Consider the following 27,774-nt stretch of genomic DNA (forward strand, 5'->3'; position numbering starts at 1 on the left):
GGCTAAGAACATGGATTCGAGTTTCAGATTGCTCCAGTTGAACTCTTGGCTATAGAACTTTCTCACCTTTGACCTTGGAAAAGTTATTTAACCTCTTTGTGGCTCAGTTTTCTAGCCTGTAAGATGGGAATAACAGAAACTAATGCCCCATAGGGGTGCTGTGAGGATTAAATGAAATAGTATTTGTAAAATGTTTAGAATATTGCCTGCTGCATAAAATATTTTCAATTAATGTTGACCATTTTTATTACCAAAATGTTAAATACAAATTCATGAGCATGGTATGTAGGCCTGATGGGCAGGGCCAAACATAACCTCCCCAACCTTCTTTGTAATATCTACCTTCTTGCGATTCATTCAAGTACCCTGCCTCCTCCATGCTTTTACATAAGATTAACATCAGCATTTCCATTTTCTCCAATTTCATATTTTTTTATTTAATTTTTTATTTGAATCAGAAGCATCCAAATATTTAATTTATTAAATTTGTAACTATCTAAGAGTATTGGTCCAAAATCATGAACTTCATAATATAGAATTCTAATTGGTTTTAGCTTTCTGGGGATGACATATGGAAATCAAATGTGTAAGACTTTTAATTTGATTACCTATAAATATTTTAAAAGTTCCAGCAAATAGAATAGCAGGTCACAGGGTACATCTTGGGTTTGGTCATGGATTATACAAAATGGCAGGAATAGCACAACCACAGACTCTTAGATCTAATGGTGTTGGCCCAATGTATATGAACAGTTTCTAACAGCATTGTGAGCCCTCTGCTCTGAAATCAAAGGTCACCATGCTGTGTGTGGGGGGGTGGGGGGGGGAGTTCAAGTTAAGTGCTCAAGCCAATGAAACATTAAACAAGTGCACCTGCATTTTCACAGCAGATAATTCCAGTGGGGATTTCACGTTGCTGTGGATACAAAGGGAGGAACAGCTCAGAGATACTTGTAAAGCAGAGAGGGATTAGAGTATCTAGGGAAATAAGTAAAAGGTATTGCATTTCATTCCATGCTTCGGGAGCACAGCTACAAAATGAGGTCTAAACATCCTTAGCCTTCAAATGAAGAGGGTCACATTGCCAATTTATTGTGAACATGATAAAAGGAACATAAACTTTTCACGTTGCTTACCTTTCTGGGTGGCAGAAACCTACCAACCTTCCAAGTAAATGCTCCTTATTTTTTGTTTTTTGCTGATTTTTTTTTTTTTGGCATAGCAAGGGCAACCAAAGCAAGAGATTTATAATTGCTTTCGTTAATGCTTTTATTTTAACAAATAAATACCGTTGAGAGAGAATAATTACCCACATCAATCTAAATGTTCCAATTTAATTAACTAAAATCTCTTTCTGAATAATTCAAAACAATGACAAAAATATTTGCCAAATGACAATGAATCTTAGCTCAACATAGATATTTAACCTAACTGCATATTATACTAGTCAAAGAATAACTCAAATTTAATTAGGTCCTAATGATAAAACATAATGTTACAAAACTAATGATAAAATGGTATGGACGGGGTTTAAAAGTTGGGAGTTCTATGAACTTCCAAATTAGAAGAAAATATAAGGCAGAACAAATAAAAATATTTATTATAAGTATAATGTATTAAGAGAATCTACCAGTTTTTCCCTGAAAAAAATGTTAAACTTTCTTCAGCAATATATATTTTTCTATTTAGATCACAAAAGAGATTTTTGGACAAGGTGCTTCACTTCTTCATTTTGTTGTATTAGTAAAAATAGCACAGCAGTTTCATCCATGGGCACGCAGCTGCTGGTAGCAGCACACTCTGACTTCCAAGGGGAGACCAAGGAGGGTGCAATGAAAGATTCTGAGCACTTCTAGAAGGGGATGGAGTGTTCATGGGGAAGGAGGAGGCAGAAATCTCTCTCCCTGACCTTACTTCTCTCTTCTCCTGGATGTCATCTTGCCTGGCTCCCCTATTCATGGAAACACCAGCAGGAACCAGGAGGCGCCTGGAGAAAGGGCCAAGGAGCAAGTAAGTCTCTTATGCTTGTGGGAGTGACCTTGGTGCTCTGTGGATCTTCTAGGGATCAAACAGGTGAGAGTGTAGCCCCGGGTAAGGAACTGGGGTGGGGGGTGAGGGAAGATATATGGGGATTCAGGATCTCACGTGGAGAACTTATGTATCTCTGCATAAAAGAAAACAAATACCGAAAAAAAATGAAAGTAAGTATAATGTTTGAAATTTCCATTAAACAAATAAGAATAAAATTTGGGAATTCTAGCAAAACAGAAAAAAAGTGAAATTTGGCTTTGCTTTATGATATAGAGAAAATGATTAATGATGTTTATATATATGTAGTAAAAAGTTATACATTTATACTTTGAGTATATGCTTATATACACTGAGCATACACAAGATGTAGATACCAAGATGGCAGTTATAAAAAACGAGTTGGAAAGTATTTTCACACAGAGATGGCAAAATATAAGACACAAATCAACCAGTTCCCTAAGATTGGAATAACAAAGCACTATGGGAATTCAAAAGCAAGTGAGACCATGGTGGGGTAGGATGAGAAAGGGTTTATGTTTTGGGCGAATGCTATTTGTTAGGAAATCTTTATTAACATCATATGGGCAGGTTTCCTCATGCTTGACAGATTATATCTTCTTGGACCTTCATTCTTCATGGTGATGGTCTAAGCACGAAGGTTTGTGGAACACTTTCTTACTAGATCCAATTCAGTATGTAAATACTATGTCTTGGGGTAATGACCTCAGCTATGCAATGATTAATGATGTTAATAATTATGCCTGGTAAGCCCTGATGTAATGATGTGATCTAGAAGTTATAGGATTTGTTGAAAACTAGAAAATGTGGTAGTTTAGGTACAATGAGCAATTATAGGGGGGAATGAGTTTTCTTATAGATAAGACTGCTGATTTTGAGAAATTATGTGGTTGATTTCCAGTTTCATACCATTGTGATCTGTGAAAATGCCTGATATGATTTTGATCTTCTTAAAATCATTAAGACTTGTTTTCTGTCCTAACATATATCCTAGAAAATGTTTGATCTTCACTTGAAAAGAATGTATATTCTGCTGCTTTGGGATGAAATGTTCTGAAAATATCAATTAAATCCATCTGTTCTAGCATGTCATTCAAGGCCACTATTTCCTTGCTGACTTTCTGTTTGAAAGATTTACCCATTAATGTTAATGGGGTGTTAAAATGCCTAACTATGACTGTATTACTCTCGATCTCTCCCTTTATGTTCATTAAGATTTCCTTGATATATTTAGGTGCTCCTATGTTGAGGAATAATGTTTACAAGGGTTATATCTCTTATTAGATTGCTCCCTTTATCATTATATAGTGTCTTTCTTTGTCTCTTATTATTTGCTGATTAAAGTCTATTTTTTAAAGTATATTTCTTCTGAGATAAGTATTGCTACTCCAGCTTTTTAAAATTTACATTTGCCTGAAATATCTTTTTCCATCCTTTCACTTTTAGTCTGTGTGTATATCTCATTCTGAGGTAGGGCTGTTGTAGATAGCATATATATGAGTCTTATTTTCTTATCTATTAAGCTATGTTATGTCTTTTGATTGGAGCATCTAAGGCATTTACATTAAAGTGATTACTGATAGTTATGTGTTTATTGCTATTTTATTCTATATAACTATTTCTTCTCCTTCTCCTTCTCCTTCTCCGTCTCTTCTTTTCTTTTCCCTTCTTCTTCTCCTCTTCCTCCTCCTCCTTCTCCTTCTTTTTCTGGAAGACCCTTTAACATTTCTTTTAATACTAGTTTGGTAGTAATGAACTCTTTTAGCTTTTTCTTATCTGGGAATTTCTTTATTTCTCCTTCAATTTTAAATGATAGCTTTGCTGAGTAACATAATCTTGGTTGTAGTTCCTTGCTCTCATCACTTTGAATATTTTATGCCAATTGTTTCTGTTGAGAAATCAGCTGTTTTCTGCTACCTTATCTTCCAAATCAATGATTTGATACTCTGCTTCATCCAATCTACTCTTTATTCCTTCTGGTGTATCCTTCATTTCAGATATTGTATTCTTCATTTATGACTGGTTCTTTTTCATGGTTTCTACACATGGAGTTCCATTTAGAGCTGTAAGAATACCTCAAATCCTCTTGACACAGTCTTCTTATCTAGCCTTGCCTTTTCTGTGCCCTTGTCTATGCCCTCAGGCTTCATTAAAGAGCAATCGAATGACTATAAATAGAGAACAAACAAAACAAACTGGGACATGAAATGCCCACCAACATCACTGCAAATGGTTCCCCTCCTCAATGCTTTCCTGCCTCTCTTTGCCTGGGGGCATCTGCTGTCCATGGGAGTTGAGGGACCAGCTGGAAGAACAGCCCAGGTGACCATGCAAACATAAAGACAGAAACAGTGGGTAAACAGCTTCCCCAGCTTCTTCATTCACAGAGGGAACACTCAGTTGTGTCCATTGGGACTGAATCTCAGTGGCCCACAGTGATCTGCTGACAAATGCTTTTTTTCAGGCTATGTTGACTTTCCTCCTTTCCCATCTCACATAGTTCCCCAGGATCACTCGCAAATACACTATTTGCACCGAATTTCTTTGTTTTAAGCGTTGGAAGGAACACAAACCAAGACAGGTGCTGATATCATTTGAAAATTATATAATAGCAGAGGGTGATGACTGAGTGGGCAAATTTATTACTAAGTCTGTGTATGTGAGGCTTGCACTTGTGTGTTTGTGAAGAATGCATTTCATACTTAATGCCCTTAATGCCAAAGCACCACAAAGAATGCACAAAAAATGACAATAAGCTGATTCCAAAAAAGGCCTAATACTGCTCTAAGAGTCTTTTGTTCTGGGAATCTCTGAGGTGGGAAATTGGAGATAAAGTTATTCTGAACTGAGCAGGAATACATACACTTTCATTTAACATCGACTGCATTTAAATATTGGAATCAGATTAGGAAGTCTGATTGTGAATAACCACGCTAGGGCAAGTCCCAGGTCATTATTTTCTGGTGGCAGTGTGTCAGGTCCTTCTGCCTGGGGAGGCTGGGCCTCCAAGCCTGACATAACAGTCCCCACCCTCCCACCCCAACCCCAGACACAAGACAGCGTCTGTATAAGCTCTTGACAGGTCCTATTGTGATGCCAACATACAATATGGCGAGATTCAACCTGCCCTGTTGATCTCTGCCTGCCCCCAGGCACAGAAGGGAGCAGCACTGCATGTGCTATGGGGCCTATCTGCCGTGCGGCATTTGCCCTGGTTCCAAAAAGGCCATCGGAGGGCACATGTCCATCAATTCATGTGGCCGAGACTGACAGTAGGGAACAGTAATAATCACCAACCTGTTCATTGGGGTTTCACTCTGAGATCAGCAAGTAAGCATTAACTACTTCATTAGTCACATAATTAGTGAGAAGCCACACTGAAGGTTTCAGATGTCCTCAAATGTAAAGATAAAAAGCCTAATTAAGCACTCAGCTGGCTCCTGCCAGCCCCACGGCTGCACTGATTACTGTGTGGTCCTGTGCAGCCCAATAACAGGAGTTACGGTTATCCAGCTTCAATTGTAGCTTTGCAAACACGCCCTACTCTTTCAAGCTATTCTTAGTTACCGGATGAGGGATCGATGTCTAGGTGGAAAATGGGAGACTTCATCTTTTAGTGAGAGTGTTTGGTGGGTCCAAACACTGCAAGACAAGCTAAGCTTGGGCTTCCGGGCCCACCAGCGCATTCCGGAAATCAAAGTGCCTATTTCTCTAGTCATACAAAAGGTTATCAGGACATCGCCTACGGCTGCTTTCAGTCATGTCATCCCAGGATTCATTGATGCATTTTTCTAGTGACATCACAGGCTCTTTAAGAGATTCTTTACATCAGAATTGAATTAGGGAGGATTTAAAAATAATGGATTAAAAGGAATTGTTCCATAATTAGGTGTTAATAATATAATACACAGAAACGAGCAACTGAAACAGAATAAAATAGGAACTGTTTCAGCTCAATCATTTCATGCCCAAGAGATAGTGAAGACACTGTCCTGTATAATCCTGGGAATGAATCTCTTTTTGGGCCACTGTCCATGGCAGACCTGAGGTTCCGCCTTTCTAAGGGGCTCCTAGATGATGCTGATACTGCTGGTCCACAGACCGTGCTGTGAGTGAAAAGGTCATAAAACACATCCAGAGACTGGCTCCTGCCCTTTCTTGGTATAGCTTTCCCATATTTCTTTTAAAAAATGATTTTGAAGTACTTTTGTAGGAAGCCTGAAATATTCAAAGTATTGCTTTTGGGGAGTTCAGAGTTCAGCAGGACTAGAGTTGGTGCACAAAATGACTAGTAAAACTATGACTCTCTATGCTTTGTGGAAAGAAGCCTCTTGCTTTCTGGAAAGAGCTTTCAGAGGACAGAAGCTCACCTCTGCACCTGCCTGTTAGTCCAAGAACAGGGAATTCCCTTTAAACCTGTGACACAGTGGAGTTCCTAGGGTGACAGCACCTCTGAGCTTGGGGTCCCCTGCTGTGACCCTCCCCTCAGCACGGTGAGAAGAGGACCGCCTGTCAGGAGCATAGCACTGGTTGGCAGCAGAGGGGGGGTCTAATGGCCAAGGCCAAGTTCTTTCTGCTTTTTCCAGTGGTTGGAAAGAGATCAACCAAGGAACTTGTATGCATATGCATAACTCACAGACACAACAATAGGGTGGTGAAGGCCTGGAGCAGGTGGTGGGGGTGGGCTAGAAGAGGTCAATGGGGGAAGAGGGGGACATATATACTACTTTCAACAATAAAGATTGAAATAATAAAAAATAAAGGAGACTTATTAATGGAAGTACTGCAAAGGATAATATATGAAATGCTTATGTTTCCCAAGCCAAGAACTTTCAGTCCTAAAGACCCAGGCAGCCAAAGGACTACAACCTGTAGCTATAAGAACCTTAATTTGAAGAGTTCAGGTCCATCACTTGAATATCCTGGGCATGATAAAGAACACAGATAATTTATAGAAAAATGTATTAAGAGCTATCTTTTCCCTCCAATTCACTGCCTTCTATACCAGTGGATGAATGGGGATTTTTCCCTACATCCCCCACCCCCCAAAGCTCCTCCCCTGGCCCACACCAGGTGTCCTTCCCCTGCTCAGCTTCTGGTTCCCATCATGGGGGCCCACACCCGGGCAGGGGACATGATGGCCAGGATGGGTCTACAACTGGAGGCCACACTGGCTGCAGAGTGTGGGGTGGGGGCCTGGAAAGGCTCCCCGCTGAGTTGCTTGGGCATAAGCACCCTCAGGGGACAAATGCACAAGGACCTGTATGTGGGGGAGGGAGACTCACTCCAACCTGAATTACCCTGCAGCCCTGTCCTCCATCAGCCAGTCAATGGCCTTGGGAGGCTAGAGGGAGACAGCAGAGGGCTCTCAGGGCAGGGCTGCCACTCAGCCCAGCACTGAAGGATTCCCAGGACCAGGAAGACAGGGAGAACCACACAGCGTGCCACTGTGTGTCTGCAGGAAAATGTCTGTCACAACTGTCACTGATACCGGAGGGCCCGAGAGGCCTTACTCTAAGGACAAGAAAAAGATGCCGGCTGACTTTCAGGCCTGACAACCAAAGAAAAGAAGGTGTGTCTCTGCATATGTAACTGTGGGTGGAAGCAGCCGAGGGCCAGATAAAATACCGCGTGCACACACACACACACACACACACACATCAAAACAACACCCTCAACATTCCCTCCCCACATCCTCATTATTAGTTGATGACTTTGGGTAAAATAACGTCCGCTCCCCAGGAACACCTTGCACTGTGGAAAGAAGGCTCGGACCAGGGCAGAGAATTCATGCAAGGACTGCCTCAGATGTCCTTTGAAGAGGAGACCAAATGTGCTTTGTAACTTGTTTGCATGTAAATAATATAAGAACAAAGAGTGTTTCTCCTTTGTCGCCAGATGACAGGATTACCGGGTCTTCTGGAAAAAGAGACTGCTGTGCTGGGCCTCAAATGCCCCAGCCGGTTACGGTTAGATCACACAGTGCAGGAGCATAAGGAGGGGGACTTTTCTGAATCTTGCCTCCAAAATGCGAATTTAATCTTCACTGGGGGGGGGGGGGGGGGGGTCAGTATTTGGTGAAAACTGTGTTTCTTCAATTTCATTCCAGCTCAAATCATTTTTAAAATCTTGTTCAAATGGCAGTTATACTGGTAAAGTAAAATATGTACCAGGTTACTCTGGTAATTGCTAATTTAAAATAATTAGGGAAAATAATGAGAAAACTCCTTCCTCTCTTACGGATTAGAGATCCGTAAACTGATACTAGTCTATTTTTAGTGTACATAATCTGTGTAACAATGATAGAGAATTATGAGAACTTTAAAATGCTTTTAAAAAGTCTGCCTGATTGAGGAATTTAATCAACCAACTACTGATATTAAAATTTATATGTCTTTATTAAATCTAAGTTGATTCCACAGAAGGAAAATGATATGTATATGTCTTAATGAACTCATTTAAATGAAACATAATGACTAAATATACAGCTAAATTAAGATTTAAGACCTGTTGGTACTCTCTCCCGGGAGCATACCCATATCTTTCTTCCCTCTCAAGCATGCTTTTTACCCCTAAATTCTAAGGGTCCACATGAGACTTGCAACCAGGGGAGCAATGGGCAGTGGCAGCTCGTCCCGGGGTTAACCCCCTGAACCTGTCTCCAAGGCCCCCTTTTCTCTGAAATGTTAGTGAGCCCAAGCAGCCCCACCTGGGCTCTCTCCTGTTGCTTCTTCTACCTTAAGTCCTTCCTTACTTCACTCTTCCCAGCCTTCATAAGCATACTCTCAAAATAAAAATAATGAAGATTTAAGATCTGCTCATGATAACTTCTTGACTATGATAATTTCACAACTCCACCCTGATAATTCCTCATTCAGAAATGGTTGCAAACAACTTGCTATTCGGAGTCGTAAGTAAAGAGACCCATCAGAATAAATGTAACCTCAATCTGTGGTTGGCACACAGACGAAAATAGGTATCTTAGTGCTTCTCATTATTTCCTTCTGCAATAAAAGGTTGCTGTAGACTGACCATAATGCTTAAATCCTGTGAACTCCTTTCCTAATTTCAATAATGACACTTGACTTATTTTTTGGTTAACTAAGGGTATGTTCTGGATCACTGGACAAATTGGCTGGAAACTGAAAAAAATCTTTATCTGGTTATTGTGGTATCCACTGAGTAAAATAGCCGTGTGAGGTTAGTTTGTCTCCAAATCAGCCAGGCATAAGCATCTTTTAGGGGGAATTTCCTCCACCTCTTTCCTTGTCTAACCCCTGACAGTTTTGCTGGCTTCTGGGGGAGTCAGAGTGGGGCTGCTCTTTCTCATCTTCCGCTTGCCTCTTAGCACTTGTAGTTTTAAAAGTAGCTAACATTTCTCATGTGATCCTGAGCAAAAAATTGGGTGGGGGGTCGGGTGGGGAATCTGGATTCTTTTAATTCAGCAATCCGTAGATGCGCAAAGTCAGGGCCTTTTAAAACATCTATGAAACTTTTAAAAACTAAATGAGGAAACTGAGTCTGAAGATATTAAGCAATGCATCTAGGGTTCCATGTCAGTGGGCGGTGATGTGAGGCTATGAACTCAAATCCTTGGGGAATAACCCAGGCTCTTCCTGGGAAGGAGGTGCTGAGATTCAATGAGCGTTAGTTGGGGAAAGTGGGAAATTCTCAGGAACCACACATCAAAAAATGGGCTCTCAGAGGGAAGGGGGGTGGCAGGAAGAGATTAACCAAATAACTTATATGCATGTATACATGGCCCATGGACACAGACAATAGTGTGGTGAAGGCCTGGGGAGAGGGCTGGAGCTGGAAAGAGGGGTTCACTGGGGGGAGGGGGGAGAGAAAGGGGATATCTGTAATACTTTTAACAATAAAGACAAATTTAAAAAAAAAAAAGAAATAAAATGGGCTCTGAAAGGAAACTTGCTTACTGCTTTGAGGATAATAGAAAACAGCATCGAAGAGAAGTGCAGGCGTCAATCTTCCCTGCAGGGTTTCATTCTGTTCCCTGGCATCTAAAATGCAGGGGTTGGAAGAATGGTCCTGGCCTGTCTGCCATCTCTGCACGCCTATTTGTGATGCATGAAGCCAAAACTGGTTCCCAAACCAGCCTGATTGTATGGCGCACCTGTTACATACAGGTTTCCAGAACACTCATTGGGAGTGTCTGACTCAGGATGTCTGACGTGGGGTCTGGAAAGCTACACCTGTGATAGACGCTCCACGTGATGCCTATGATCTGGCCAATAAAGGGAACACTAGTGGGGACAGGGGTTGGCAAATTTGTTCTGGGAAGGGTCAGAGTGTACATATTTTAGACACTAAAAGCCATAGAGTCTCTGTTGCAACTACTCAAATCTGCTGCTGTATCAAGAAAATAGTCACAGACACCACATACATTCATACATACATACATATGTCTGTGTCCCAGGGCAGGCAGACAGCCAGATTTGACCTGGGGGCTACCGTTGCCAACCTCTGATCTAGAATATTCCAAGGTGTGCGGGGTGACAGAAAACTCAGGTCTGTTCTTTCAAGGGACCCTCTCAGGTGAGGAAGAGGAGGCCCCCTTTAAAATAAATGAATAAAGTAAAACAACTCACCAAAAAACCAAGGTCTCTAGGAAGGAGATTCCAACATTGGATGCGCCAACCACAACAATCCTGGCATTAACTGTTATTTTAGGTTCCAGCGTTAGTTTCCTGTTTGTATGGTACAAGGCATAACTCAACTGAAAAAACAAAAAACAAAACAAAAAGAGGGACATGAGGAAAATGTAGGTGAATCTGCATTCTCAAATTAGAAATTACATGGAGTTATTAACCAGGACATTATCAGCAAATCAAACTAGTGCCCATGCACAGCCACGGTGAAATTTACGGGGAGGTAGTTTCAAGATGTTAATGTAAATATATGGAAATATACCTAAGCTGGTTCACATCAAAATTCTTGGTTTGGGTCACTTTTGTCCTAATGTTGACAGATGTTTCATTTAGAACTGAGGCCCTTTATGATTGGAAACAATAAGGTTAATAATCCAACAAGAAGACAAACAAGTTGCTTCCTGAGAATCTAGTTTCATGAAAGATCCTAAGTCATTCCAACTGTCCCGGTTTCCCTGAAACCTGAACAACCATCAGATTATAATAGTCGAGTACTTGAAGGCAAGTGTTATCCTTTATTTAATTCTACATCCTTCATTCTACTTAACACAGTGCCTTATGCAGAACAGGTGTTCAGTAATATTTGTAGAATGACATGTAAATATTGTTACATAACAAAAACATGTTGGATGATAAAGCTTGTTCAGGGAGGATTCTTAGAAGCACAGAAAATATCAAGTGATAACTTCAGTGTCCATGTTTGCAAAAATTACCTGGATTGATAATTTGTTTGATTTCACATTCCTGCAAAATCTTGGGGGGGGGGGCAAAGAGGGGTGGGGGAAAAGGGTAGCAGTAAATGTACAAAGGAAAGTTTTCAAAGACCTGGTGGGATATTTGTGAAAGAACATAAAATATTCATGAGAGAACATTAAACTGTATCAGAGACTTTGTTTCTATTTTTAATTCATTAATTCAAGACACTTTTATTTGATACTTACTATATATCTGGACAATAACAAGAATTATTGCTGACTTTTCATCAGAAACAATGGAGGTCAGAAGTCAGTGGAATGACATCCTTATCAATGTAACTCACCTGGTTAAATTCTCATTATATTGGCATTAACTCATCCTCTAGGTCAGGGATCTTCAAATTCTAGTAAGCTAAACCTATTTTTAATTTTCTTAAAATCCGGCAATCCCAGGAGTAGGAAGACTAGTGGGCTAATGGTAAAGCCCTATGTAAAACTGGGCTCTCAGCTTCTAGTGCATAAGGAGGCATGGGTAGGGCCATGTGATTTGCCATTTATCAGATAGCAGGTGAACTCAAAAAGATAAATGCCTTCTTTCTAGCTCTAGCTAGCCTAGCAAGAGGTAGAAAAATGTCTTGAGTCAATTAATAGAAATTTAAAACAAAGTTTGGAGATTTTAGCCTCCATAATCAACACAGTTACTATCTCTCAGTACCTGCTCCACCCCCACTCCCATCTTTAATGAGGCACTCCATGGATTTTGGAGCCCACTCCCATCTTTAAAAGAGGACTCTGATTGACAAAAACCAAGTCAAATAATCCCACAACTTCTTGCTCAACAGTTGGCCCAGGATAGATACATGATCTACTTTGACCTGACTGTAGTGAAGCCCAGCACTTCTGTATGAAGGCTGGAGAAGAGAAGCATTTTGCTTTCCAGACGGTCCTGGGTACGGATGTGAAGCCCAAAATGATACAGACACCGTATCAACAAGAGGGAAACCATCCTGGGTTAAAGCCCCAAGAGAACCACAGAGAAATAGAAAATGGATTCCTTTCAAACCGTACCTGAAGCCCATGCTACCTTTGGATTCTTCAGTTATATGAACAGTATGTATCAGTCAGCTGTTGCCACAGTAGTGTTGCATAACAAACTACCCTAAACCATTTAAGCTTTGGCTTAAGGCAACTGTTACCTATCTCACTCAGGCAAGTAGGCTGGATTCAGCTGGGTTTGACTGCAACCTGTAGATTCCAAATTGGCCTCACAACTCTCTTATTTATTTATTTATTTATTTTTTTGATGAGTGATAGCTGGGGTGTGTTCTTCTTATGGCAACGGTAGAAGTATAAAAAGTGAGAAGCAGCAATACTTCTTAGCCTACTCTAAGCACGAGTTGTGTGTCTAAGTCCAACTTCTACAAGGTGGGGAAGACGTGTAGTGAGAGGAACCTCAAAGTCACATAGCAAGGGCACAGCCCAGGAGAGGAGGAATGGCTGGGAGAATGACATGTCCCACCACATTTTCTTTATTGTTTAGGCCAGTTTGCTTCTTTTACATGCAACTGAAAACCTTGTAAACTGATACCCTTCCTAAATGATAATAATGAATAGACTGCCTGGGTGAAGTGTCTGTTCTTCAAATAAATATCACTTTGATCTGCTCTATGAGAATTTCCCAGGACAGGTCAATAAGGAATTCTACAAGAAAACTAGTTAATACCCGTACATGTTGGCGCTCCCATGTACTGTGCTCTGATTAAATACACACTAGCCAGCTTTGGGTCTGGTAGTTTAGGGAAAAGAAACAGGAAGCAAAGTTGTTGGTCTGATGGCATCTACTCGTAGGCCTAATGAACAGAATTAAAATGCAAGCATCTTAACAGAGGTCAGAGCCCAAGATTCCTTCCATAGGAGCCATGTTCAGACCTTCCCCTCTGCTGTCCAGAAGCGTATGGGCAGTAATGAAATTCCCTGGTAAAGAATAGTACCCACTTATGAAACAGCTCCTGTATCAACAATACAAAGGCGGCTGGGGGACAGAACAGAATGGCTTTTGTTTCCCACACAATAGCTTTAACACCAACAGCTGCCAGGCCTCCGAAATCACCTTTCTAACCACTGAACACACAAAGTGGCCTTGGGTGTCAAGAGTTACCATCAGTCCCATTGATGGTGGGTGTCTCGGGGGAGTGATCAGGCATCACAGTGACTCAGAAAACGCAATTTGTGCCCAGGCCTTAATTAAAAACATATTCATCATCAGGTATGATGAAGTGACCTGAAAAACACACACACATTTTTCTTTTGTGAGGCTAGCTAGATGGTTTTTAAATACCTTGAAAAAAAATTTTTCCCAGCCTGGAAATGCTTTTCAGTGGCGCTGCAAATGAAGACTGCTTCTGACGCTTTATAAAGGGTTTATTTTACTCAGATTAGAAAGCAAAAGTCATTTTTGAAGAAAAGCAGAACATTTCCTTTCCTTGCATTCCTTCAAGCTGCAGGTGTTCGTGGTAAAGAAAATCATGGAGGACCCTCTGAGTTCTCCGGGGCCAGTCCAAGCCTCCTTTTCTTGGTCTCAACATCTACAAAAAATGTCCCGTGCACGGGAAATCCTGTTTTGGGTTTTTGCTTTTGATTTCCTTAATAGTAAAGTAAAAATAAAAGCCTTATCTATAGACTCAGATTTTATAGACAGAAGTTATATGTGCCTTGTAACTGTGAATTATTTCAAAGACAAAACAGGAGACTATTTGACTACTGCTGTAGCTGTGATGAGTGGGGACTCAGGCTCTTACCTCCATGTCCATTCATACAGTTATGATTCTATTTTTCTAATGACACTCATTAGCATTTTTTTGACAAAGAGATGATTTTAAAGGCAGAGATTAAAATATACCGCAGCAAGAAGGAATAAACCATATGCCACGGTATGTAAGCTTTTTAAGGCTAAAAGAAATGTCCCTTAAAACTGATACTGGGTTTCATCATGAGTTTAAATACAAACCTTGCGTCCCATCCCTTGGATAGGAGAGGGAGGGATGACAATATGGGATACCCATTTTAGGAAATTCTAGAGTTGAACTTGAGGTGGGGGAGGGTGACGGGTAAAATAACAAAGGTCAGGTGAGAGGGGAGGGGAGTTGAGATGAGAGAATAGGAACTAGGAATGAGCACATGTTTACATTGTTAAACTATTTATGTGTCATTTCCTATGAGCTTCCGAAACAAAAGACTCTGTCCATCGGAAAGGTTTTAGTCACTTTCACTAATTGATTTGCTTTGCTTGCTGCCATCCACCTACAGTTTGCTTCCTAAGGTCACGAACTACATCTTTATTTCCTGAGGCATTTGTTTTATTTCGTTTTTCTTTTGTTTTATCTGAATCATTCTTGCCATCATTTTGGATCTTCTATACATAATGAAATAATAGCTACATTAAGGTTACATTTCATGAGCCCTTCTTAAAAGATGCTGAGATAATTTCTACCAATTTAAAGTATTTTAGTTGGTTGTTTTCTAGTGGCTCAAATGACCAAACAAATGATTTGGGTAGAATTAGAACTACTTAGGATTAAATTTTATCTTTTTAGTAAAAATGATACTGATGTACATGCTCAGTTGAGTTATGCCATACTTCATATATCATGAGACCTCTAATACATAATTTTTAGTTTAATGCATGTTTGTAAACTGTTCTGCGTGTACAAAAATTTGATCAAAATATACTTTTTTTCTGATATACACATACCTGATTTCTGTGTTTCCATATCTAATTTGATTTCTCTTATGTATTTAGAATGAGTTAGAATGACTACAAAAACATTCCTGAAATTCAATTTCAATAACAGATCCAAAATCAGAAGCTACTAAAATTACAAAGAGGCTGGTAAACTAGAAAACAGTAAAAATAGATACAAATAATCTAAATAATAAATGCAATATATACACTTAAATGGCCCAGGACATTATGTATGGTGAATTTTTTCTAATGATACCACTATGTTTGGAGGTCATGTTCAACCTCCAGGGTCATTGGACTGGGCATCATTAGCCTGGTGGCAAGGTTTGGGCTTGTTTTCTTAATTCTGCTACTGGTTGAAATTCTGAGCCTCTTTTCCTTAAATATCAGTTTCCTTAGGTGTAAAATGGAAGTAAATTACACAAACCTCTGCCCTTCCTCAGCAGGCAAACATGGGAACTATTCATTAAAAACCGTCTACAAATACTTTGAGCTTTTCAGGCAAAGATGTTACACAAGGTAAAATTGCACATCCTCTCTCCCATCTGCAGTATGAAAGGCAAATCTTCGAAAAACACATTTTAAAAGGGCAAAACAATGAGCTCAATTTTCAGCTCCACACCCATGTATATATATATATATATATATATATATTTATATATATATATATTTTTTTTTTCTTACAGAAAGCTTCCAAAGACTTCAAAGGGAGCTCTGCCCATGCAAGAAAAATGGAAGGTGGAGAGATTCAAAGCCATTAGGAGTAGGGTTTCTGACATTTTTAATAAGCGTATTTTTGCTTTATAAATATAATATTTTACTTATGCTTTTCATTCTTTTCTTTTTGAGAAGCCGTCTGTTTCCCAACTTGGTCAGAACAAATGATGACATATGGACAGTGCCATAAAATCAGTGTCAGTTTCAAAGTTCACAAGTCGACCTCTTTGAGGCAAAGTATTGCAATATTTACCAAATAAATAAAGGGTAGGGAGCTACAGACACTTAAAAAAGAACCAATACGTTGAAAATCCCTTCCACAGATACAAAATGCAAGTTTGAAAAGCCTTTCTACTGAAATAATTAAAGAGGTTCGGAAGTAGGATGTGCATGCCACCAGTTGTGTCCCAGCAGAGCGTGAGAAGGCTGTCAGGAAGATGCGGTGGGGTTGAGTGTTCTCTCAACTTTCCTCTTTGTTGGGGAACAGGAGCTGCTACCACTTTTTGTGATGGCTCAAGGGCACCCCCTGGCCTGCTTTCTTAACACGGGAACCAGCACACTCCACACGGTGCCCACAGGGCACAGAGCGGGCTGTGGTCGGTGCAGGATCTGCTCACTGGGGCATTCCCACCATTGCACCAGGCACACCCTAGGCTCTCGTTAAATATGTGGAGAGTAAACGAATCACCAATTTTGCCTCTGTAAAATCATTAGTAATTGGCCCATGAAGAACTGTTATTTCTTTAAAGAACGATGATAGCTTTAATGCCTTTACATGCTTCACATTATCTCAGGCGAACAGTGGGGGCTTCATAGGTTCTTATAGCATTCTCCTCACAGATTGAATCCTAACTGAAGAAAGAGGGCTCCTTTATCAATTAGGGTTGGCCTTGGCTGCAAACAACAGAAAAACCCCTAGCTTAAACAGAAACACTGGCTTAAACAGGATAGAAGATAATTTCTTATGCAAAAGAAATCTGGAAACATGTAGTCCAGGACTATGGAGGCAGTGCCATAAACTCATCAAAGGCCCAGACTACCTGCCGTACTCTTGATCCCAGTGCAAAGTTCCATCCTCTAGGATGGCCAGGATGGGTGCTGGAGACCCCGATATTATATTCTCATTACAGGCCGCAGTAGAGAGAAGGGAGTTATTGTAAGAATAAAATGGCTTTCCACCAGCTGAGCCACACCCTTAAAGTCTCCTTCCCAGAATTCCCATTCCAATGACTACTTCCATCTCAGGGGCCCAAACTGGTCATATGGTCATGCCAGGTGTAAGGGAGGTGGGAAATAGATGTGTTGCTGCCTTGTATAAAATTGAGGTTTCGTTACTAAAGCTAAAGGGAGGGATGGATTTGGGGGTAACTAGGGGTCTTTGCAATAGTTCCTTTAAACCTCTATAATTCAATGTGCATTTTAAAAAGATTTCTCTTATCAACTCCATCTGTCTCAATCCCTCCTACACCCATAATCACCACCTGACTATTATCACTATTTTGCAAGTGTTTTAAAAAGTTAAAATCATTGTCACCCTATGACACCCACTTGCAACCATTCGTAACCATGTATATTAGAAAAAAAGTGTTTTGGAAGTTTAGTTGAGTGACTTTACTGGAGTTTATCAATTCTACGATGCACCTCCTTTCCATGTTAGCACCCCTGAAATCAGCCTCAGAGTCCATGCCACCTCAACCGTGGCGGTCAGCCAGGCAGTGACATATCTGTCCTTTCCTGTGCATGGGCGACTTGGTCACGGCTCTTGTCATCACTTTGGAGAGTGATGTACATTATGTGACAACATGTGTTGAGTTTAACTGCTGCTGACAATGTCTTCAGAGAGTTTACAGCATGATTTGGCATTGAAATGAACACTTATTGTGTTCCCATAAAAGCCTGGAAACTGAGCAGCAGGGTGCAAATTTGATATTAGTGCAGCAAATATTAGTCATTCGAAGAAAGGTTGTAATTCTGTATTTTCTTGCAATGCAACAATCGAGTGCTTTATAGGAGCAAATAAAGGATGACAGATACCCACAAGTAGGTGAAACCCTGTTACATTTTGTTGCTGAGACACATGCAAAAGTTTTTTTCCCATCACACAGCAAACAATGAGACTGAAGAGAATGCAAATTGCCTCTCCGCTCTGAATAGATAAAAGAAATCTGAAAGCTATAAGACTTATGTGATTGATTCATTCATATTCTGTTCAGGACTCTCATTAAGACATTGTGTCATAGTTTAATTGGCCACATTTTTTTCCTTAATGGTACATAAAATAAAGGTACATCTTATAATTGATAGCATCTTAGATTTGATAAAGGCAATTAATTCACTTGTTATTAATTAAATAACAGCCCTAACAAGTAGCTCACGTATTCATTAAAAATATGATTGCTTTGATGCAATACATGAACACTGGCAAGGGAGATCATTGTTGGCTTTTCAGAGACACAACTATTTATTAATCCCTAAGGTAGGGCATGCTAGCATGTGTACTAAGATGCCCTCAAGTGGCTCCACATCCTTCCTACCTGGGCGGTGTCAGGTGTTTAGAAATGTCCTCTGAGCCTTTGCATCACACTAACTGAATCCTGGTATGTGTTAGCGACTGGGCACTCCAGGCATCATCTTCGGTACAGTGTGGGCCATAAACTGGAGGAATGACTTCTCTGGGGTGAGGACACAGCAAAAGGCAAGAATAAAGCAAATGCAGGGCAGGGGAGTGGTTTGCAGAATCAATGACCTGACTTGCATTGTTCTAACAGCACAAATTACTACTACATTACATATGTATCTCTTGAGAAAAACTCATTGACTTAACATCTAATCATTCTCAGCTTTTATATCCCCACGAAAGACCCATTTGTAATGGAACAAAATGAAGGTGTGGCCTCAAAGGTTTTGCAAAACACTCAAATTCAAAAGTGATGGAAGGATGCCGAAGCCGGTTTGGCTCAGTGGATAGAGCGTCGGCTTGCAGACTGGGGGGTCCCAGGTTCGATTCCGGTCAAGGGCATGTACCTGGGTTGCGGGCACATCCCCAGTAGGGAGTGTGCAGGAGGCAGCTGATCGATGTTTCTCTCTCATCGATGTTTCTAACTCTCTATCTCTCTCCCTTCCTCTCTGTAAAAAATCAATAAAATATATTTATAAAAAAAAGTGATGGAAGGCATTTTTCCTGTTAAATAACGCCCTTCTGAAACAATGACATTTTCCTAAAGGTCTCTGAGGACAAAAATAGTCCTTCATATGTTAAATATAAAATGCATATCTGTATATGTTTATAATATAGAATTTTAATGTCTTAATAGTTAGGTAACTAATCAGAGAAATATATGAAATGATTGACAATAACTTTATTCTCTTGAGAATTTTGTTAAATAAAAAAAATGGTATTGTTGGTTATTTTCCCTTGCTAAAAAAATAAGAGAAAGATTTGTGAGAATGTGTGAAGTATCATCTGTCTGAACATTGTTTGTTTAAAGAAAAAGGACTTCAGGTGATCCTTCTCTTTCTATCCCACATCATAAAGGATGGAGCATGTGGTTTATCAGATATGCGTGAACAATTCGTATTTATCCACAGGCTTCAAAATATCTTGCACTGAACATGCTGGAAGTGGACTGGAATCTGCCCTATTCCTATAGAAGCAACTTACAAATATATAGCAAAAAGTTACTATGTCCTAGAGCAGCGCTTCTCAACCTGTGGGTCGAGACCCCTTTGGCGGTCGAACGACCCTTCCACAGGGGTTGCCTAAGACCATCCTGCATATCAGATATTTACATTACAATCCATAACAGCAGCAACATTACAGTTATGAAGTAGCAATGAAAATAATTTTATGGTTGGGTCACAACATGAGGAACTGTATTTAAAGGGCCAGAAGGTTGAGAACCACTGTCCTAGAGTCATTTTCCCAGCTAGAGAAGCAACCCTGGGGGGAAAAAATGTTTGTATGAAACTCAATACTCTAGCAACTTGTTGGCGATTAAGGCATTTGGATATCTGCAGTGATTCTGGGGGCATTAGGATAACCCATTCAGTATCCCGATGCCTGAAATTCTACCATTAAAACTTTAACATAGAGCTTAATTCAATAATTTCAATTAGACAGATACATATTGAGCATCTACCATACACCAGACACTGCCCTAAGTGCTGAGGTAAGAATGAGGTCTGGTGTCTGTCTTAAGGGAATTCTCATTAGGTCTAGAGATTGACATGTAAACAAATCAAGTGCAGTACATGTGACATAGGCAGTGTATCAGGAAGCTACTGCTGTGTAACAAATCAACCCAAAATTTAGTGGATTAAAAAAACAAGCATTTGTCTACCTAATGATTTTGGGGTCAGCAGTTTAGTCTGGGCTGAGCTTGGCAGCTCCTCTGGGCTCAGCTGGGAAATCAAGGAATCAGCAGTGCTTTGGCTGGTCTAGGGCATCAGGGAAGTCAGGAAAAGCTTCCTGGAGAAAGTGAGCTGGATACAGAAGGATCAGAAGGATCAGTAAGATATTTCCAGGTGGACAAGGGAGAGAACAACTTTCTGGATGAGAGGGAAAAGCCAGTGCAAGGGTCTGGAAGGGTGTGACACATGCCACTGAAGTACAGACCTGTCTCTATAAATGCATTTTCAGGTGGTTCCTGCATGGGCAACATGGGAAGCAGACATACAGGGGGACTCACCCGGAGGAGGAAGGGTCAAGAGAGAAGGCTGAGAGAGAAAGCCTAGGCCCACCTGTGTCCATGCTGCCACCTCCCACCCCTGGGCACAGAGGGAGATGAGAACTTTCTATTCCCCCAGGGAAGGAGCTGTCTGCTCTGCTCAGCTCAGCTGTGGGACCATTTGCACTGCTGCTTTAGGCCTCTGGTTCATTGGCTGGGAAAATGCCTGCGTTGAAGAAAAGAACTCATTTTTCCTGGGAACTTCTGCCCCTAGTGAATGTTGTTCCACAGACACAACTTACCAATCCTGCTATCTCCCCACCATCTCTTTGTTTTCGCTCCTGGGGATTTTCAACACACACTTGCATGTCTGTGAGCAAGCTGAAATGCATGACTCCATTTTTAATTTCTAAGGTGTGCCTTCACGCACACTTTGAGTTGTTCAGTTAGCTCATTATTTCTGTTGACATCCAATTGTACCTCTGAATTATTCTGAAGAAACTCAGCTTACCGCTTTCATCTCCATGCAAACAATGGTTTGTATTCTCTTTTGCATGACTTTGAATTCTGCACACCAAAAGGTTTCCTCAGCTTTTGTAAGAGGAATGCACAACGGTTGTTTTGAAAGAATAATGAGCCTTTCTGAAAATTCCTATAGAGAGCGCTAAGACTAAAAACAAAGTTCAAAGGAATCTGGTGGGAATCAATGGGACAGCCTCTTGGTTCAGGGAAGGGCTTGTAGGGAAGAATGAAACAAATCCAGCTTCTTTTTAAATTAAAATGAAGAGAGAGCTTGGTAGGGAGCAGAGCAGAAACCTTAGCTGAACCACAATCGATGGGAGTGGCCAGTGCGGAGTGAAAGCAGAGATACATTTTACTAAAGCATGGGAGGCCACTTTCAGTCATTCAGACATTTCACATCAGAGCAGGGACAGTGAAGACCTTGGTCCCACTGTTAATTCCTGTGAAAAGAAGAGTCCATTGTATGAAAGAAATTGGTACAGAAATTTTCTACCTTTTTTTTTATATATATATAGAAACAAGTTACATTTCCACAGGTCCTAGAAATGCTCAGCTTTTTTCTTTCTTTTTTAAAAATATGGTATGGGGTTGTTTTTTTTAAAGGGGAGAATGATGATTTTTATTTTTATTTTTTTCAATATATTTTATTGATTTTTTTACAGAGAGGGAGGGAGAGGGACAGAGAGCCAGAAACATCGATGAGAGAGAAACATCGATCAGCTGCCTCCTGCACACTCCCTACTGGGGATGCACCCACAACCAAGGTACATGCCCTTGACCAGAAACGAACCCGGAACCCTTCAGTCCGCAGGCTGACGTTCTATCCACTGAGCCAAACCGGTTAGGGCAAATATGGTTTTTATTTATTTTAGAGAGAGAGGACGGGAGAGGGAAAGGGAGAGATAGAAACATCAGTGATGGAGAGAGAATCATTGATGGGCTGCCTCCTGCAGGCCCCCTACTGGTTTAGAGGCCGCAACCTGGGCATGTGCCCTTGACTGGGAATTGAATGTGACCCCTTGGTTCCATGGATTGACCCTCAACCACTGAGCCATACCGGCCGGGCTCTGCTTTTTTTCTTCTCCTTATTTTTTGAACTAGTTCCTGACCTCGTTGACAGCACTTTTTGGAAATACTAATTCCATGCTCTCAATGGGAATTTTTCCAAAATGTTAAGTTTTCATTTAAGCGATCTGAAGTTATGAACAACACAGACCCACAGAGCAATAACAATCCTGCTCAGCACAGAAGGCCACGCATGCCACGTGTGAGAGGCCCAAAAGAGGAGCTGGCTTGCTACTCTTGGGGGAACCACCTATGGGGTGACTTTCAGGGTGCCTAAGACTCCCCAAACAAAATCAAGCAGGAGTCCTTGGGGAAAGGTTCCCCTTTGCTCACTCTGTATATATTCAACTCAAAATTATGTTTTTAAAAAAATCCCTTTCGGTGGGATGGAAGGGAACAGGCAAGCAGACTGAGCTGTCTTTACACCTGTGCACCGCTGACATCACGCTTCAGTGCAGAGACAGGCCTGTACTTTCAATTTCTCACATGCACGTCAGCGGCAAACAGTCCCAGCGTTTGTGTTAATGACACCATCTGGCGCCTCCCATAACTGTGGAGCGTTCAGCTTCCAAACAAGATGTAATGGCAGCAACACATGAAACCCACTGACATTTACAGTAAGGAAATTTATTATCAGTCACCGGTTTGGTATAAATGTGTTTGCATGACTGCTGGGGCTATAAAATCGTCACCTTTGCCAGGCAAGTGAAGGTGCAATAAATAATGGATTTTAAGCCATGCATGTACTACCAGATCATTAAACATTTATCACACAGGCACAGTAGCATCTTAAGCAACAGTTACCACTTGAAAAATTGATGCCACTTTTGTGGGTTAAATGAAAACCATTTAGTCTAAGCGTTAATGATTTTTAATATGGGTCAGTATAGAATACAAAGATTTTTAATTGAATATTAAAAATGGCTCTTTTATAATTATTTTCTCTTGAGGAACAACCACTCTAGGCTCCTTTGTTAAAAAAAATACTCAAAAATATAAACTGGAATGTTTCTTGGAAAAAAAAATCATTATTAAAACCTTTCAAAACCAGAAATGATAAGAGAAAGGTCCTTTAGGAATCAAATGGTTTAAGTCCTTAATGGATGAGTCATTATGGTTGCAATTAAGTCATTTTAACTTTGAATTAAGGAAACAAACATAAGGTCAAAACCAATCAAATCCCGTGAGCAATATAGCCACATTTGTCCCCATTACCTACTCCTTTAAAATAGTTTCCCACAGGGTGCCCAGTAATTTTCTCCTATAAGCCTGGTGTATAGGTATCCATTGTTTTAATAATAATAATTTAAAAACAAAACAAAACAAAGAGCCACACACAAAAACAAGCAAACTAACAAAACACCCATGGAAATAATTCAAAATACAGACAGTTTTGGGATGGTTGTTAGCTTCATATCAAAGAATACTGTTTGACACAAAGGGAAAAAGAGAAAACTAGATGTGAACTGGCTGTTTATTTTCCTCCTGGACACAGAACAATGAGGAAGGGAAGCCAGGCTGCGCTGCAAGGAGCCGCCTCCTGCAGGTCAAGTCTGGACGGGCCGTGCTCAACGGCTCTGCCACAGGATGCTGTAAGGAGGACGGATTCTTAAACAACACAATCTCAACACATGCAGCAATCGCGCAGGAAGAGAAAACAGGGTAAGTTTAATATCTAGTGAGCAGCACTGTTTTAAAAAAAATGTTTTAGGCAGAAGTAAAGAAAAATGACTATTTTAAGGTTTCTAGCTCAGTTTGTGAGTGAGGTTTAATTCATCGGTGAGAGCTGTTCTTCAGTTTTATACAGTGCTATGCAGCACTCAGATTCCTATCTCTAATCTCTTCCTCTCTCTCTCTCTCTCTCTCTCTCTCTCTCTCTCTCTCTCTCTCTCTCTCTCTCTCTCTCTCTCCCCTACCTCTGCCCCAAGGGCACACATCCTCAATAGGAAGCCCAGAGAGCACTCTGAAAGGCCTGGCCGGTGGGGAAGAGGGAAGAAGGGCTGCATAGCACATCAGGAGCCTGCTCCAGAGCCTGGTTGAATCAGTGGGAGGAAGTGTTGAAATTTCAATGCCTTCTCCACAACAGTGATTGTCATCTAAATGGGTCCAAGGGGTTGCCCCTCTTCCTGTGCCAGGCTCCTCGGGTGATGGGGGGCAGCCTCTGTGGGGAGCACCTGTTGTTTGGAGAGCTGGGGTGGGCTCACAGGAGAGGAGAGATCACCATGATGCCATCCCTCCCCCCCCCCCACCCCACCCCCCCACCCCCGCATGAACACACAGTGCCTCCCTCTGCTGCCAGGAGGGGGCGCAGCACGCGTGAGGAAGTCACGAGTTCCATTTGTGTGCCCACAAGACTCCATCACACCAGGGAACTGCTGCCATGACCCCCTCCAGCCGGAGTATGTGGACGGTAGCCCCACCCACTGGGATTCGTGTACTATTATGAAATAACTCCTGGCTTGAGCCTGCACACTAAAGCAAAAGCACCGAGTACGGGAATTCTGAAGCAGTTTTGTTAGCCAATATCCTGTGAAAGGGTCACACCCTTGCCCTGTCCTCCCATCTGTCAGGAATTAATCCAAATATTTCCCAGAGTTCCAGCTGTTACAGTTCATGTTCTGGAAATGACTGTCAAGGGTAGAGAATCAAGGAAGAACCCCAACAAGGCCTTGCTCATTTCTTTCCAAGTTGTGTCAGTTGCTGTACTTGATCAGTCGCCCTGCCCCTGTCTACCGCGCTGGTGAGAGAAATGAAGAGACAGGCCGAGGGAGCCGCCAGGCGCAACAGCTCTCCCGAGGGTGTGATGCAAGCTGACAGTCTGAATGCAACTGTGAAATGAAGAAATAGGGAACAATGAAGGAAGAAAAACAAAAGCGATTCGGCAGATGCATGTCATTTTTACTCTTTAGTGTGGATCAGTTTTTCTTGTTAATTATATCACCTATTCTTTCCTTATATTGATAATTACATAATTACACGAAACAGATGGGTGACAGAATGCACCCAGATGGCAAGAACGTAAACAGGCTTACAAATTGCTTACTCTTGAGCGCAGTAGAAGGAATTATTTAATAATACATAGATTTCTATACTCTACACATCTGTGAAGTAGAGCCTTCAAAATAGCAGTGGCTCTGTCATTGTTCCTTAAACAGATACATTGCCTTCCCTAGGAGTTCCTGGGAGGCCGACTGCCATCCAGGTAAAATAGTTAATGTTTCTTTTTCCAAACATTTGGGCACCTGAAATCCTAAGCTCTTGTCTGAGTTCACGGGGTTTTCTTTCGTTGTTAAAAACAGAAATGTCCATTTCAGGGGGAGGTACAACCCCCCAGAGCCCTAGTTCTGCTTTGAGCAAGGATGCAAGGTTGAAAGAAAGGGGGGTGATTTAAAAACACACCTTGAAATGTTTTAATTGCATCCGATGGGCTTCTTGCCTGAAATTCTTTTTTATTTTTATTTTTTAAACTGTGAAATAAAAGCCAAAGCGTCAGTGCTGGGTTTGTGCCTGGTGGAGGAGGGCTTTCCCCCAGGGGCAGGGGCAGGGGCAGGGGCAGGATGGGTTTTGGACGGGTCTGAAGGAAGAGGAAATCTGCTCCTTCCTCCTACCCTTGCACCGGCCCTGTGCCCCATCACAGCAGGCTTCCACTTACATGACCCTTACCCAAGAGGTGTCCTCGACCCCGGTCCTTCACTCTCCATCCCCTCCAGGGCCTTCTTGCCGCCACTTGGCATGGAGCATCCTCGTCTGTCTGTCCATTGTCAGACATCCCCACCAGAACACAGGCGCCCGGGCAGCAGCGATCTGTCCACTTTTGTTAACCACCGCAGCCCTAGTGCCAAGAATGGGGCCCACTGCACGACTGACATACAACAAATTCTGATAGAACAAATGACATACATTCAGTCTCCTTCTCGAAGCTTCCTCACCAGGAACCGGCCCCGGGCCATGGTGGAGGCAGGATCTGGGGCCCAGGGGCCTGTTCACACAGTGGCAGAGGGTGATCCATGACAGGCAGGTCCAAACCATGGTTGCTACGCGAGTTCTGGACAAAGAACAGAACGCCTGGACGGATGGTGAGGTCAGGACGAGAAGCAGGCCCAGGGAGGGACAAACCCATTTGGCTTTTGGCAGAGCAGCCTAATGGAGGCATGGTAAGGAGCAGAAAATTCCAGAATCGGGCTCTTGCCACCCATTGCATCTAGGAGTCGATTGTGTGTAGATGTATGTGAAATGCAGACGTTGAACACTTCTCCAGGGCTATTTTTGGATGGTGACTGTGCATACTCTGTGTGTGTGTGTATGTGTGTGTGTGTGTGTGTGTGTGTGAGAGAGAGAGAGAGAGAGAGAGAGAGAGAGAGAGAGAGAGAGAGAGATTCATCAGAAGCATTTGAGAAGACTAGGGTTTGAAACCTATGTGGTTTATCAATGACCATAGGTGGTTTGGGGGAATTGATTAGCTAATTCTTGTCTATATACTAAAAGCCTAAACAACCGTTATGGCAGAATGACCAGAACGACCGGTTGCAATGATGCGCACTGACCACCAGGGGGCAGACGCTCAATGCAGGAGCTGCCCCCTGGTGGTCAGTGCACTCCCACAGCAGGAGTGCTCTCAGCCAGAAGCCGGGCTCACGGCTGGCAAGCACAGTGGCAGTAGCGGGAGCCTCTCCCGCCTCCGTGGCAGTGCAAAGGAGCAGCAAGCCAAGCAGTAAGGAGCAACGAGCAGGCGGGCAGTAAGGAGCGAGGGGTTTGGACTGTGAGAGGCCAGGACCCCTCTCAGGCCAAGCTGAGGGACCCCCCTATCCTACCAGTGCACGAATTTTGTGCACCAGGCCTCTAGTAAAGGATATATAATAGTGCCTTTCATGTATAACACTTAACAAATGTTAACTATCATTATTTCTCCTGACTTTGCTTGTTCATAGTTTTAGCATTTTTTATCTGAAAAGAACTGTAACGAGACTAACTGAGTTAGTAATAATGCACAGTTATGTTTTATTTTGCAAAGGCAACAATATTCAGAAAAAAAAATTCCCTCTAATACTAGCACTACAGCAGAACTGTATTTTGTTTGTATATATTTCCTTCCTGTTTTCATCATATACATACAAATTTCTATACAGTTGAAATAAATCCATAGTCAAATAACAACATAAAAAAAAGCGCATCTGATTACTCAGGGCCTAGGGATTCTTTTGGAACTTGGGCTTGGTGTATTGTATCCCCATGTGCCCTCCAATGGGGGTGGGGGGAGGGTGCAGAGGGTGGGGCGTGGTGGGAGGGGGAAGAGAAGCCAGAACACGACTCCATCTCTGTTTATGCTCAAGGGAACCTGGATGTCAGTGTGACTGCCCTGAGCGGGGTCAAGGGTTCTTGGGCCTTAAGGCAGCATCCTCTCCCACAGAGCAGAACGCAGAGGGAGAGGGGATGGCGGGAACATCCCACTGAGGAGGGGAGGCAGGAGCCTCCACCTGAAAAGACAGCAGGGAAGCAGGGTCAGCCCAAACACCCAAGCTCCTTCAGCCTCTGGCACCTGCTCCTGCCTTTGAGGCAAATCAGATCACCCAGGCATGCACTGTCGAGGTGTCTGTCTCTCTCTATTGGTGACATGCAGGGAGTGGTGAGCTGTTAGAAGTCACTGGTGG

The 27,774-nt window shown here is 41.9% G+C and overlaps 1 protein-coding gene across 1 annotated transcript in view; it reads right to left on the reverse strand.

Moving 5' to 3' along the window:
* Positions 1-27,774, reverse strand: part of CFAP61 (cilia and flagella associated protein 61) — a 239,479-nt gene that overhangs the window by 105,061 nt on the left and 106,644 nt on the right. The window contains exon 18 of the mRNA XM_059705429.1: positions 10,659-10,786. Within this exon, the coding sequence (XP_059561412.1) occupies positions 10,659-10,786 (128 nt within the window). The remainder of the gene's footprint in view (positions 1-10,658; positions 10,787-27,774) is intronic.

This window comes from Myotis daubentonii, chromosome 8, assembly GCF_963259705.1.
Source record: "Myotis daubentonii chromosome 8, mMyoDau2.1, whole genome shotgun sequence".
In the NCBI taxonomy this organism is placed as follows: domain Eukaryota; kingdom Metazoa; phylum Chordata; class Mammalia; order Chiroptera; family Vespertilionidae; genus Myotis; species Myotis daubentonii.